This window comes from Hemiscyllium ocellatum (genome assembly GCF_020745735.1).
Source record: "Hemiscyllium ocellatum isolate sHemOce1 chromosome 27 unlocalized genomic scaffold, sHemOce1.pat.X.cur. SUPER_27_unloc_5, whole genome shotgun sequence".
In the NCBI taxonomy this organism is placed as follows: domain Eukaryota; kingdom Metazoa; phylum Chordata; class Chondrichthyes; order Orectolobiformes; family Hemiscylliidae; genus Hemiscyllium; species Hemiscyllium ocellatum.
The window spans coordinates 1,285,699-1,301,283 of NW_026867514.1; the positions used below are offsets into that span (position 1 = coordinate 1,285,699).

The window sequence follows — 15,585 nt, forward strand, 5'->3', positions numbered from 1 at the left end:
CTCTAATTCAGGTGCAATCTGTCCTTCTTGTACACGTCACTTCTACCCCAGAAGAGATTCCAACAATCCAAAACTGTGAGCCCTTTCCCCTGCACAAGGTCCTCAGTCATACATTCATCTTCTCTATCCTTCTATTCCTACCCTCAAGCTCATAGCACCGAGAGTAACCCAGATATTACGACCCTCGAGGACCTTCTTATTTCAATTCCTGCCTAATTTTCTTTGACCCTTCAGAATCTCATCTTTTTCCCTTCCGATGTCATTGGTTCCAGTGTGTACAATGACGACCTGCTTGTCCCTCTCCCCTTTCAGAACATTCTGCACCCTCTCTGAGACATCCTTGATCCTGGCACGAGGGAGGCAACACACCATTCTGATTATTCGCTGCTGGCTGCAGAAATGTCTGTCTGTGCATCTGACTAGAGGGTCCCCTGTCACAATCGAACACTTGGACCCCAGCATGCCCCTCATTACATTTAAGCCTGTCTCAATACCAGAAACTTGGCTGTTCATGCCACGTTCCCCTGGGAGTCCATCACCCCATACATTTTCCAAACCAGTATACTTGTTTGAAACGGGATAGCCACAGAAGATTCCTGCACTAACTGTTTTAACTACCTTTCCTGGTGTTCTCCATCTATCTGACTGTATCTGCAGCTTTTCTCCTTCCTATAACTATCTATCGCACCCCCTAGCTCTTGTAAATCCTCATTGCCTCGAACTGTCGCTCCAACAGATCCAGTCGATCTGATAGGATTCGTGACCAAGGACACTTGCTGCAGACAATCCTCAGTAACGTGGAAACTCTCCCTAATCTCCCATTTCCGACAGGAAGAACATATCCTATACTAAAGGCCATTTTTGCTCATCCAAAATCTACAGACCCAGATAACAACAATTTCTTTTTGCTCTTAAAAAGACGCGCTCCAGGCTAAGTTAGCACTTATCACTTATACTTTAAAATTTAAACAAGAGACATTTTAATAAAACACTATAATCAAGAAAGAATCCATTCTGCTCACTTCTGAACAGGCTGAAAATTGAATTAAAAAAACTACCTTCGAACCCAAAAGAAACCCAACTTTTAGGGGCGGGGGCGGGCACAACTATCGCCCCGCCCCCTATTGTTTCCGAATTTTTGGAGGACTCCTCCAGCCACGCCCCCTGAACTGGCGAAGACGTCACTTATCAGGACCCCGCCCCTATACGAGCTGGCGCATGTGCAGTGTAGCTCCCGCAGCAGGGACGGCGGCCGAAGGAACAAGGACCGAAACCGCTGGGTCCAGCAGCGCGTTCCGGGTCCGGGGATCCTTCTTCAGAACACGGACAGGTCTCAGAGACATCCGGGGGAGGTCGCCAGGCCCGAGCGCCAAGACCTGGCTCCTGCCCGGGGAGAGGAGATGGTGAGACAGGGTAGGATTGGAAACCGCGGGGGAGGGATCTGGGGAGTTTATAAACTTCTCGGGGGGCCTGAGGTCTCCAATGAAAGCCGCACAGGCCCAGTGTTTACTTCACCGGCGAAGGACCCCTCGGGTTGCCCGGGCAACCGACGGCCATCTTTGTGAGGGTCAGGCGGAAGTTGTCTTTGGGCCGGGCTGGCGGGCGGCCATCTTGGTGAAGGCACCGTTCGCCGTCATTTCCGGGAGGTAATTCCAACCTCGGGGCAGCCTTTGTGTCAACTAGAATTTCCTCATCTCACTCTCTGGGAGACCTGGCCCTGAGCTCGGTCTGTGTGCCCTTAAAACAGGAAAAGGAAGTGGGAGACAGGTCCAGAAAAAAACACTTAGATGGGCTGTGAATTTGAGGTGAATTAATGTGATAATTTGTGCCACTGGAACAGGATGTGGGTGTTTCCGAGATGGCAGTGAGCAGGAGGGCATTGACGTGTTGGTGTTAGTTTCAGTTTGTAGACAAGAGAAAAGGGCGAACACCAGGAGTGGAGGAAAGACATGAGGATGGATTTGAATTTCAATGCAGGGGGAGGAATAATGTGTAGGATTCGAATTTAATACATTCAGCAAGTAGATAGGAAAAGTGTTCTGTAGAAAGTTGAACTGTCCCCTCAGTCTTTTTTCCATCTTGTGCGCACAGTGATGTCTTTTGGACATTTCTTTTACAGGATGATGCGAGTTTCAGATGGGAAACTCAAGACAAACATCATAGCATGGAAACAGACCCTTCAGTCCAACTCATCCATGCTAACCATATATCCCAACCTAATCTAAATCCACTTGCCAGCAGCTAGCCCATATCCCTCCGAACCCTTCCTAGTCATATACCCATCCAGATGCCTTTTACATGTTGCAATTCTACTAGCCTCTACCACTTCCTCTGGCAGCTCATTCCACACATGCACCATCCTCTGAGTGAAAAAGTTGTCCCTTGGGTCTCTTTTATATCTTTCCCCTCTCACCCTAAGTCTATGCCCTTTAGTTCTGGATGTCCCCCACCCCAGGGAAAAGACTTTGTCTATTTATCCTATCCATGATTATGATTTTATAAACCTCTCTATAAGGTCAGTCTCCAATGCTTCAGGGAAAACAGCCCCAGCCTATTCAACTTCACCCTATAGCTCAAATCCTCCAAACCTAGCAACTTTTTGTAAACCTTTTCTGAACCCTTTCAAGTTTCACAACATCCTTCCGATAGGAAGGAGACCAGAATTGCATGCAATATTCCAAAAGTGGCCTAACCAATGTCCTGTACAGCCACAACATGACGTCCTAACTCCATTAATTAATACTCCAACTAATAAAGGAAAGCATGTCAAACACCTTCACTATCCTATCTACCTGCAACTCCACTTTCAAGGAGCTATACACCTGCACTTCAAGGTCACTTTGTTCAGCAACACTCCCTGGGACCTTACCATTAAGTGTATAAGTCCTGCTAAGGTCAGCTCAAGATTTGACAATTGGATGACTTGGGCCATAGTCTGGCGTTTGGATCACCAGGTGCTGGGGATTTGTAAACTTTTAATCCCATCAATTTCCCCAACACCATTTATACACAACTGCTCATTTCCTTCAGTTCTGCTCTCAATGGACCATGTGTTCCCCAACATTTTGGGGATGTTACTTGTGTCCTCCTTTGTGAGGATCAGAGCAACGTATGTGGTGAATTGGTCTGCCATCTCTTTATTCCACATGAGACCTTTGCCTGTTTCTAAGTGTAATTGTTTTCACTAATGCTTTTTTGCCTCTTCACTTACCCCATTTCCCCTTTTGATCAATCCTTCTGTCTGAAACCTAACTGCTCCCAGTCTTCAGATCTGCTGCTTTATTTTTAGCCAATTTGTACCCACTTCTTTGGATCCAGTGCGATCCTTAATGTCCCTTGTTAGCTCTGGCTAGGCCACGTTTTGTGTTTTATTTTGTCAGACAGGATGGAACAACTGTTCCTTCTGGTGCTATTTAAATGTTTGTCATTTCTTTCAATAATGTTCCCTCATTTGTTGTAGCCTGTTCTTGTTTCTGCCATTGCTTTAGATTGAAGTCCCCAGTCTCTGAATCAACTCTGTTCCTCTTCATTTTAATGGAATGTTCTCTCACTCAGTTCTTCACTCTTCTACAAGGGGCCTCTCACAGCTACATTGCTGATTATTCCCTTCTCATGGAGGAATTAACACTTTGGAATTAAACCGCCATTATCCAACAGAACCACAGCCACTTCTGCAATATTGTGTCTCCCTCCTATTGGAAGGATGTTGTAAACATGAAAGGGTTCAGAAACGATTTGCTAGGATGTTGCCAGGGTTGGAGGATTTGTGCTATAGAAAGAGGCTCAACAGGCTGGGGCTGTTTTCCCTGGAGCGTCGGAGGCTGAAGTGTGACCTTATAGAGGTTTATAAAATCATGAAGAGCATGGATAGGGTAAATAGGCAAGGTCTTTTCCCTGGGGTGGGGGAGTCCAGAATGTGAGGGTAATTGGTTCAGGGTGGGGGAGAGGGGCAGGTGTAAAACTGACCAAAAGGGCAATTTATTAACCCAGAGGATGGCACAAGTGGTGGAGGAAAGTACAATTACAACATTTAAAAAGGCATCTAAATGGGTATATGAATAGGAAGGGTTTAAATGGAAAATGGCTAATGGGATTTGAATGATTTGTAACATAGACAATTGGTGCAGGAGTAGGCCATTCTGCCCTTGAGGCTGCACCACCATTCAATACGATCATGGCTGATCATCCTTAATCAGTATCCTGTTCCTGCCTTATTTCCATAACCCTTGATTCCACTATCCTTGAGAGCTCTATCCAACTCTTTCTCAAATGAATCCAGAGACTGGATCTCCACTGCCCTCTGGGGCAGAGCATTCCACACAGCCACCATTCCCTGCTGAAGAAGTTTCTCCTCATCTCTGTCCTAAATTGTCTACCCTGTATTTTTAAGCTATGTCCTCTGGTTTGGCACTCACCCATCAGCGGAAACATGTTTCCTGCCTCTAGCGTGTCCAATCCTTTAATATTCTTATATGTCTCAATCAGATCCCCTCTCAGTTTTCTAAACTCTAGGGTATACAAGCTCAGTCGCTCCAGTCTTTCAGCGTAAGGTAGTCCCGCCATTCCAGGAATTGACCTCGTGAACCTATGCTGCACTTCCTCAATAGCCAGAATGTCTTTCCTCAAATTTGGAGACCAGAACTGCACACAATACTCCAGGGCCTGTACAGCTGCAGAAGAACCTCTTTGCTTCTATACTCAATCCCTCTTGTTATGAAGGCCAGCATGCTATTAGCCTTCTTCACTACCTGCTGTACCTGCATGCTTACCTTCATTGACTGGTGTACAACAACACCCAGATCTCTCTCTACTGTTTGGTACAGGCGTGTTGGACCAAAGGGTGTTTCTGTGCTTTATGTCTCTATGACCCTGGCTTTCCAACAATGTTTGCCACGTCTGTATGTTCAGTTTTTCTGTTGTCGGTGTTAATGCCTCGATGTCTCATTTTGTTCCCCCCTTCCCGGGTCGTTAACCATTTTGTGTCTGGTCCTTCCTCAAGAAGCTGCATTGCAGGTTCACCCTGAATTGGCACTTTTTTTGCTTCCCAAAATCAGACCTGCTCACTCTCAGCAATATCCCAGTGTTGTGAAAGATATTACCTTCCAGGTGGAGTTATCCAAAATGCAGAGAGATGTCAGTCTTGGCTTTTTTGCTTTTCAGCCCCTGGAAGATCCTTCAGGAGAATTAGTTAGAGCGGAGTGAGATGGTGCTTTCAGTTTTGTGGAATACAAAAAAGTATTCCGTAGAAAGTAGAATTCCTTGTTCAGAATTTCTACCTTGGACAGACAGTGATGACCTTTGTAATCTCTTTTTACAGAGTATTGGAAAATCTGAAGACGGAAGTTTCAACATCAACAGATGAAGGGCTTATGCCCGAAACATTGACTCTCCTGCTCCTCGGATGCTGCCTGACCTGCTGTGCTTTTCCAGCGCTGCAATTTTCGACTCTGACTCTCCAGCATCTACAGTCTTCACTTTGATGTCAATGTCTGACAGTCACTCAGTCCATCGGGACCGCAACAGTTTTTAACTATGAGTCTGTGAGAAGGAGGAAAGCTTTTTGGTTCTCATTTGAGTACGTTTTCAGCATCAGTGGGATTGGATGAGACACCCAACTGTTGCAGCGCACTGAATGAGGAGTGTGTAGCAGCTATACGGCCTAGAAAGAGGAATTCACGACGTGTTTGTGCGCGACTGAAGCTTTGGCCATGGAGAAACCCAAGGAATCCCACCCCATGGAGAAACCATGGAAGTGTGGTGACTGTGGGAAAGGCTTCCGTGCTCCGTCTGCCCTGGAGATTCATCGGCGCAGTCACACCGGGGAGAGGCCGTTCTTCTGCCCTGAGTGCAGGAAGGCCTTCAGCAATTCCTCCGCCCTGCAGGCCCACCAGCAGGTCCACACAGGGGAGAGGCCGTTCCCCTGCACTGAGTGCGGAAAGATCTTTAGCAATTCCTCCATCCTGCTGAAGCACCGGCGGGTCCACACGGGGGAGAGGCCCTTCAGCTGCCCTGAGTGCGGGAAGGCCTTTACACAGGCGTCCATCCTGCTGACCCACCGGCGGATCCACACTGGGGAGAGGCCGTTCTCCTGCCCCGAGTGTGGGAAGGGATTCAGTCAGGTGAGCAACTTGCATGCGCACCAGCGGGTCCACACTGGGGAGAAGCCCTTCAACTGCCCCGAATGCGGGAAGGCCTTCAGCTATTCCTCGGACCTGCTGAAGCATCAGCGCGTCCACACCCGGGAGAGGCCCTTCAGTTGCCCCGAGTGCGGGAAGGGCTTCAGCGATTCCTCCGACCTGCTGAAGCATCAAAGGGTCCACACGGGGCAGAAGCCCTTCAGCTGCCCCGAGTGCGGGAAGGCCTTCAGTGATTCCTCTGCCCTGGTGAAGCACCGGCGAGTCCACACGGGGGAGAGGCCCTTCAGCTGCCCCGAGTGCGGGAAAAGCTTTGCCCGGTCCTCCAACCTGCTGACCCACCGGCGGATCCACACGGGGGAGAGGCCCTTCAGTTGCCTCGAATGCGGGAAGGGCTTCACCCGCTCTTCCCACCTCCGGAGCCACCAGCGAGTTCACATGCCATCGCAGGGGGATTAAAGGAGTGACGGCCGAGTGCCATTATCGACTGGACGATCAACCCAGTTCCAGGGATCCCGGGTTCAATTCCCACCGCGACAGATGGTGGAATTGGAATTTGGTCAGAAATCTGGAGTTCAGAATCTAACGGTGAAACCATTTTAGGGGTGTGGGGGTGGAGAAACCCCCATCTGATTCACTCAGTCGCCCCAGCTGTATCCTTTACCCGGTCTGGCCTGTACGTGACTCCAGACCCACAGCAGTGCGACTGATTCCCACCCACCCCAAAAAGCCCCTGGCAAATGGGCGAGGAGAAACTTACTTGGACACAGGGTATGGGTTGAAATTGCTGATTGAAGCAATACTTCCTCTGGGTTACGGCTGTACCAAGGATCCAATTACAAAGAGACAACTCCGTGCTGACCAATATTAAAGGAAGGGGGTGGGGGGGGGGTGTCTGTGTGCACTTTGATCTTGAGGTGTTTTTTTTTTTAATCTGCTATGCTTTCTCTGCCTTTTTGCTGGGGAGAATCTGAAGCTGTAACAAAGTTGGGTCACAATAAAGGTTACCTGAACTTACCCTCTGGCTCAGACTCTCATTGAAAGCTTTGAGCTCCAAGAGGTTTTTGTTTTGAAGCTGCTCATTTCTTTCAGCCTCCTGCAGAGTTTCCAATGTCGTGTATCAGATGGAGCAGTGAATGAGGAGCCAGTACCGTTAGAATTTTTTCCGGAGTGCAGAGTGTGCCATGTCATTGGCATTGTAAGGTTTCCTGGCAGCACCAGAAGCTGTGGGCTGTGTTCACTGGGAACAATGTGGAAGTGCCGGTGTTGGACTGGAGTGGATAAAGTGAAAAAATTACACAGCACCGGGTTATCTTCCAACAGATTTATTTGGAAGCAGTAGCTTTCGGAGTGCTGCTCTTTCATCGGGTACCTATGGAGCAGGAACATATCGCAACCGATCACAGTGTCATACTACGGATAGGATATATTGAACAAATCAAGATTGTGGTTTAGTCTTTCAGCTTCTAGAATGGTTTTGTGGGTTTTGGTTCATTAATATGTAAAGCTCAGAAGTACTTTTGAGTCACATTCTTGAGATGACTTAAGGTTTTATAAAAATCAGTGACATCTCAGCTCAGTACATGAAGGATGTGAGGTTTGACTCTGTCTGTATCCCAATCTTGAATTTCCAAAGTAGGAATGTATAAAATATTACATGGATTGACTGCCTGCAGATTGTGTGCTTTTTTGATCAAAATTGAATGTATCTGCAAATGCAAATTTACCCCATAGACCTGTGTGTGTCTGTGCATGCAGCAGAGAGTGTGTGTGTGCGCGCACGTGCATGTGACTTTGTGTGTGAGAGTTTGCTTAAGAGTATATGTTTGCCTGTGTGCGTGCTTGGTAATGTATGAGTGTGATGAAGTATAAGCCTATGAGAGGGTGAGAGTGGGTGGTACGTATCTGTGTCTGAGACACAGCGTGTACACGAGAGCGGTATAGATAAAAGTGAGGAATTGCATTTTGCTTAAAAAAAAGGGAGGACTAGTAGCAGTTACTGGCAGGGCCCTGCGTTATGTTGTAGAACAGAGACATGGGGGTGTGGTTCAGGTACATAGTTCTTTAAAAGTTGCATCACTGGTAGACAAAGTGGTGAAGAGTTGTTTAGCCTACTTGCCTTCATTGTACACACTGTTGAATGTTGGAGTTGGGACATCATTTTGAAGTTGTACTTTTAGAACACCAAGTGCAGTTCTGGTCGCCCTGTTATGGGAAGAATACTATTAGAGAAGGTTCGGTAAAGATTTACCAGGATGTTGCCAGGACTGAAGGGTTTGAGTTATAAGGAGAGGCTGAGACTTTATTCACTGGAGTGGAGGAGGTTGAGGGGTGATCTTATTGAGATTTGTAAAATCATGAGGGGTGCAGGCAAGGTGACTAGCAAAAATAGTGAGGAGCATGTTTGGTTAGGTCGAGTCACGGGGGAAAAGAAATATTGGCTCTACCGTTCCTTTTTCTCCTATTGGCATTTGACACTTAAATTTGTCAGTAATCACAGCATTGCCACAGAGTGGACAGCGCACGCTCCTCGGTGTCAGCAAGAACGGCGCATGGTCCTAGCTGTCCGCTGCAACGGGGCGCGATCTTCTTTAGAAGCCAATGAGGAGCCTTGGAGGACCGAACAGAGGGTAGTCCTCCTGCCAATGAGAACATCCCCTATTGTCTGAATGTGGAAGTTGTAACTGAAAGGGGCACAGGCTGGACTGAGAACCGGTAGGGGTGGGCTGCCTTAGAGTGGTTGGAAGGTGGGAGGCTTGCTGTGTCTGTATTGTCTGCACTTCTGTATGTAACTGTATTGTTTAATGTACAAATGTCATTGTCTCTGTCTTGTCATATGTGGAACTGGGATTTGAGGTTTGTCCTCATCTCCCTGTAAAATGGTCAAACGGTAGGGTTTGGGGCCTAGCTTTGCTGCTCCTCTCCCTTGTAAAATTGCTGTCTCTTGTACAGCTGTAAATGTTTATTGTAAACTGTTTTGTAATTTGTTTAATAAAATAAAAAATGCGGAAGTTGTCCCATGAGCTTCTGAAGCTGCTGCTGCACCTCTCTCTCTGAATGAAGATTGAACTTCACTCCAGACTGCAACTTCCTTCCTCTGTTTAACATCTGGGAGTACGGCACACTCTTTTCCATTTCTTATTTCATTGTGGGCTTCAATTGTTGACTCGCAGCAACTGAATGTAAAGGAAGTGAATCCAGGGAGGAGCAGTCTCAGGAACTGTTGATCCAGGTCTGTGTCTCAATTGGCAAACACAGTCCCACAGTGTGAGGTTATAGCCTTTGCTGTGGGGAAGAAAGGAAGGAAGGGCATTGTTTAATTGGTGATATATGGGGATGTGGGGAAGGGGAGGACTGCAGGTGTTGAAGATCAGAGTCAAAAAGTGTAGCACTGGAAAAGCACAGCAGTCAGGCAGCTTCCAAGGAGCAGGAAAGTTGAAGTTTCGGGCCCGAGCCCTTCATCAGGAATGCCGTGTGGATGTACAAAGGGGCCTCAGCATCCTCCTACACCAGTCACTGCCTGTTGTCAGACAGGTACAGCAAGCAATCAGCATGGCAAGTGTTATATTAGCAAGAGAAATTGAGTTCAGAAGTGGGGATGCCTTCCTACAGTTACGGGGGCGGGGGGTCATTGAATATATTCAAGGCTGAACTCATCTGATTTTTGAACAACAAAGAGGTGGATGTTTCTGGGGGAAGACAAGAAAATGGTTTCAAGACCAGTATAGAACTGTTACAGAGTTGGACAGCACAGAAACAGACCATTCAGTCCAACTAGTCCGTGCTGACTATGTTCACAAACTAAACTCATTCCACCTGCCTGTGTTTGGCCCATATCCCTCCGAACCTTCCGGCTTTTGCTGTTCCTTGGATGCTGCCTGAACTGCTGTGCTCTTCCAGCACCACGAATCCAGAATCTGGTTTCCAGCATCTGCAGTCATTGTTTTTACCTCCCTCTGAACCTTTCCTATTCATGTCCTTATCCAAACATCTTTTAAACACTGTTACTGTACCTGCATCCACCATTTCCTCTGGACATTCATTCCACACACAAACCACTCTCTCAAAGGAAAAAGGTGCTCCTCATATCTCTTTTAAAATCTTTTCACCTCGCACCTTTAAAATTTGCTCCTAATCTTGAAACAACTCCTGCCATTCACCTCATCTATGCCCCTCATGATTTTATAATTCTCCTATAATGTCGCATCTCCACTTCCTGTGTTCCATTGAAAACATCCCAGCCTATCCACCTAGATGTAGGTAAATTAATATCCAGTTATGATCTGTTCAAAGCTGGTGCAGGCTCGAAAGACCAAATGACCTACTTCTGCTCCCAACTCTCTCACTTTGTCCAGGACAGTAAGAGACTATAAGACAGGAGCAGATATTTGGCCATTCACCACATCGGGTCTGCTCATACCATTCAATCGTGGCTGATCGGTTTGCCAACCCCATTCACCTGCTTTCTCCCAATACGTCTCGATCCCCTTGATACTCAAGAAACTACCTATCTCAGTTTTAAATAGACCCAGTGACCTGGCCTCCACAGCCTTCTGTGTCAAGGAATTCCATAGATTCACCACTCTCTGGCTGAAGTTTTTCCTTTTCTCCATTCTAAAAGGTCTTCTGGTCCTAGTCTCTCTTACCAATTGAAATATCTTCCCAATGTCCAGGTCGTTCAGTATTAGGTATGTTTCAATTAGATCCCCCTCCTGGTGAGTATGGCCCTGTTAATCAGCATGAACCAGACCCTTCAGGATGTGGTACAGCTGGGATTAGGTTCAGCAAACTGAAAATGGAGGGAGAGTGTGTGGGATGGAGATCTTCAGCTTCTCTGGAATAAGGGAGGAAAGAGATATAAATGAGAATTGATCGGATGGGCTGATCGGCCAAAGAGTGGCAGGTTGAGTTTAATTTAGAGAAATGTGAGGTTTGCGTTTTGGTCAATCAATCCAGGCAGGACTTGAACAGTTAAGGGGAATGTTGCAGAACAAAGAGACCTTGATATGCTTTCCTTTATTGGTCAGAGCATTGAGTACGGGATTTGGGAGTTCCTGTTGTGGCTGTGCAGGACATGTGGTTAGGCCACTTTTCGAATAATGCATTCAGTTCTGGTCTTCCTGCAATAGGAAAGGTGTTGTGAAACTTTGAAAGGGGTGGGAAAACTTTTATAAGGCTTGTTGACAGAGTTGGAATGTTTGAGGTACAGGGAGAGGCCAGGGATATTTTCCCTGGAGCATCAGAGGCTGAGGGGTGACCTTATAAAAGTATATAAGGGGCATAGATCAGGGCAAGGTGTTTTCCCCAGGGTAGGGGAGTCCTGAACTAGAAGAACATAGGTCTGAGGTGAATGGGGAAAGGGAAGTGAGCAGAAACTTTTTCACGCAGAGGGTAGTGGAGGTGTGGAACCTGCTGCCAGAGGAAGTGGTGGAGGCTGAAATAATGACACAATATAAAAGGTATCTGTATATATGAATAGCAAAGGTTTAGAAGAATGTGGGCCAAATGCTGGCAAATGGAACTGCGTTAATTTATTATGTCAGGCTGGCGTCTGTCTAGGTTAGGGTGGATTAACCATAGGATGTGCAGGTTAGGTGCATTAGTAAGGGTTAAATGCTGAGCAATAGGGGTTGGGGAATGGGTGTGGACTCCCTGGGCCGACTGGCCTGCTTCCATACTATGGAGCTTCTCCGACGGGAAGATGTTTTGCAAACTGCGCAGGCGCACTGCGGACCAGACGGCCGCCGTCCGGAGCAGGCGCAGTGTGACAGCTCCCGCTGCCGGCCTCGCTCCATTGGTGATGTCACAACGCGGAAGTGGCCATGTCAGTTTCAGAGTGTAACTCCTTCCCTCTGGGGAACTCTGCATCCAGGGAGGGGGAATCTGTTCACTTGTAGCAACTGGAGTGAATCCAGGGAGGGAGCAGACTCTGCAAACTAAAGGTGAGGAGAGACGGATAGAGGGAGGAGTGACCTGAAAGACTTTTATAAAATGAAGAGGGGCGGGGAGAGGGTAATTAGACAAGGTCTTTTCCTTGGGATGGGGGAGTCCAGACCTGGAGGTTAATAAGTTAAGGGGGTGATTTAAGCGGCTTAAAGGGGTATTCTTTTTACGCAGAGGGTGGTGCATTTATGGAATGAGCTGCCAGAGGAAGTGGCTCAGGCTGGTACAGTTGCAGTATTTTAAAAGTCATCTGGTTGGGGATATGAATAGGAAGGGCTCAGAGGGATTTGGGCCAAGTGCTGGCAAATGGGACTAGATTAATTTCAGATATCTGGTCAGCACCGAAGAGTTTGATCCAAGTGTCTGTTTCTGTGCTGTATGGCTGTGACTCTGGCTTTCCACAAACATTTGCCACATCTTTACCTTCAGTTTCTCTCTGGTGTCTATGTTAATTCCTTGATGTCTCATTTTGCTCCCCCGCTTCCCGGGGACGTTAACCATTTTGTGTCTAGTTCTTCTTCAAGAAGCTGCATTGCAGGTGCACCCTGAATTGACACTCTTCCCAAATCAGACCTGCTCACTCTTAGCAGTATCCTAATGTTGTGAAAGATATTAACTTTCAGGTGGAGGTATCCAAAATTCAGAGAGATGTCGGTTTTGACGTTTTTGCTTTTCTGTCCCTGTAAGATCCTGAATCAGCACTTTCAGGAGAATTAGAGTGGAGTGAGATCAGAGGGGGAGGGAGAATGGGATGGTGCTTTCAATTTTGTGGAATAATAAAAGAAAAGAATGGTCTGCAGAAAGTAGAATTAATTGCTTGTTCAGAATTTCTACCCTGCACTGGCAGTGATGACATTTGTAATCGCTTTTTACAGAGTATATGAAGATCTGAAGACAGAAGTTTCAAAATCAACAGGTGAAGGCCTTATGCCCAAAACGTTGACTCTCTGGCTCCTCGGATGCTGCCTGACCTGCTGCGCTTTTCCAGCACTGCACTTTTCAACACTGACTCTCCAGTGACTGCAGTCCTCACTTTGATGTCAATGTCTGACAGTCACTCAGTCCATTGGGAAAGCAACGGTTTTCAATTCTAATTCTGTAAGAAGGAGCAAAACATTTTGGTTCCTGTTTGAGTAGGTTTTTAGCATCAGTGGGACTGGATGAGAGACCCTACCGTTGCAGTGCACTCAGTGAGGATCGTATAATAGCTGTACGGCCTGGGAAGAAGAATTCATGTTGGGGAGGGTCTCCACACGTTTGTGTGCACCTAACGCTTCGGCCGTGGAAAAACCCGAGAAATCCCACCCTGTGGAGAAACGATGGAAGTGTGGCGACTGTGGGAAAGGCTTCCGTGCTCTGTCTGCCCTGGAGGTTCATCGGCACATCCACACGGGGGAGAAGCCGTTCTCCTGCCCCGAATGCGGTAAGGGCTTTACCCAGGACTCTACCATGCTGACCCACTGGCGTATCCACACAGGGGAGCGGCCCTTCAATTGCCCCGAGTGTGGGAAAGCCTTCAGCAATTCTTCGAACCTGCTCAGGCACCAGCGGCTCCACACTGGGGAAAGGCCCTTCAGCTGCCCCGAGTGCGGGAAAGCCTTTGTCCGGGCCTCCCACCGCCTGACCCACCAGCGGGTCCACACGGGGCAGAGGCCCTTCAGCTGTCCTGAGTGTGGGAAGAGATTTACCCAGGCCTCCAACTTGCTGACCCACCAGCGGGTCCACACGGGACAGAGGCCCTTCAGCTGTCCTGAGTGTGGGAAGAGATTTACCCAGGCCTCCCACTTGCTGACCCACCAGCGGGTCCACACAGAGGAAAGGCCCTTCAGCTGCCCCGAGTGCTGGAAAGGCTTCACCTGCTCCTCCCATCTGCGGAGGCACTAGCGAGTTCACGTGCCATCACAGGGGGATTGAAGGAGCGACGGCCAAGTGCCGTTATCGACTGGACTGTCAGCCCGGTTCCAGGGACTCCCGGGTTTGAATCCTGCCCTGACAGATGGCAGAATTGGTATTCGGTCAGAAATCTGGAGTGCAGAATCTAACAGTGAAACCATTTTCGGGGGTTGGGGGTGGAGTAACCCCCATCTGATTCACTCGCGTCCTTTTTAGGGAAGGAAACTGTCGTTGTGGGATAGGATCACTCGGTCGTCCCAGCTGCATCCTTTACCCGGTCTGGCCTACACGTGACTCCAAACCCACAACAGTGTGGTTGACTCTACACTGCCCCCCCCCCCCCCCACTGGCAAATGCGTGGAGAGAAACTTACTTGGAGACAAGGTATGGGTTGAAATTGGTGAGTAAGGCAGTATTTCCTATGGGTTACGGCTGTAGCAAGGACCCAATTACAAAGGGACAATTCGGTGCTGACCAATAGTAAAGGAAGAAAGGGGGGTGGCAATGTGTGCGCTTTGACCTTGAGCTGCTTATTTTAAAAAAAAGCAACATTTTCTATGCCTTTTTTGGTGGGGGGGGGGGGGGGGGGCGGCGGTGCGGGGGGTGGAATCTGAAGCTGTAACAAAGTTGGGTCACAATAAAGGTTACCTGAACTTACTGCCGGGCTCAGACTCTCATTGAACTTTGAGCTCCAAGAGGTTTTTGTTTTAAAACTACTCATTTTTTTGCAGCCTCCTGCACTGAGTTTCCAATGTCGTGTATCAGATGGAGCAGTGAATGAGGAGCCAGTACCGTTAGAAATTGTAAATTTTTTGTGAGTGCAGGTACTGCATCGTTTCATCAGAATTGTAAAGTTTACTGGCAGCACCAGGAGTTGTGGGTTGTGTTCACTAGATACGCGTATCTTTACAATTAAGAATACCAAAAATGATATATTCAGAAACATAGTTGAAGTCTGAAAGCATTTTAAATTTTTTAAAAGAGCTGTTGAAACCTTTCTGAAACTTGAACTGAATTCTATGCAGTTTAACCACAGCTCAGGACAGGTTGGAAGGGGTGAATGGCCTGTTCCTAGTCTTGTGAAATTGGTTCTGACTATGTAGAAATAGAGTCATAGAGTTGTACAGCATGGAAAGAAACCCTTCAGTCCACGCCGACCAGATATTCTAAATGAACCGAGTGACCCATTTGCCAGAATTTGGCCAAATGTCCCTCTAAACCCTTCCTATTCATATCCCCATCCAGATGCCTTTTAAATGCTGTAATTCTATCAGCCTCCACCACTTCCTCTGGCAGCTCATTCCATAAACGCCATAAACGCACCACCCTCCGTGTGAAAAGGTTGCCCCTTAGGTCCCTCACAAATCTTCCACACCCCCCTCCCCCCAACTCTATGCCCTCTAGTTCTGGACGACTCCCTATCCCCAACCTTGGGGAAAAGAGATACAAAAGTTCATTTACTCCCCCCACAGGATAAAGAGTTGCCCAGAGGGAGGGGGTTTCACTCTGAACCTCACAAGACCAGTTCTGTGCAGTGACATCAACAATGGAGTGAGGGGGTGGGGTAAGGTGTCTGGGTAATGGGGTGGGGCCAAGCTGAAAGCAGTCCATGCAC

General features: G+C 47.7%; 1 protein-coding gene and 1 pseudogene across 1 annotated transcript; both read left to right on the forward strand.

Moving 5' to 3' along the window:
- The window catches only part of LOC132808361 (zinc finger protein 850-like), a 70,282-nt pseudogene extending 63,176 nt beyond the window's left edge, over positions 1–7,106 (forward strand).
- A 4,851-nt stretch (positions 7,107–11,957) lies between these two features.
- Positions 11,958–14,495, forward strand: LOC132808359 (gastrula zinc finger protein XlCGF49.1-like). The gene is made up of 2 exons (XM_060822106.1): positions 11,958–12,076; positions 12,953–14,495. Exon 2 carries the CDS (start codon positions 13,311–13,313, stop codon positions 13,959–13,961), a length of 651 nt encoding a protein of 216 aa, XP_060678089.1. The 5' UTR covers positions 11,958–12,076; positions 12,953–13,310; the 3' UTR covers positions 13,962–14,495.
- The last annotated feature ends 1,090 nt before the right edge of the window (positions 14,496–15,585 follow it).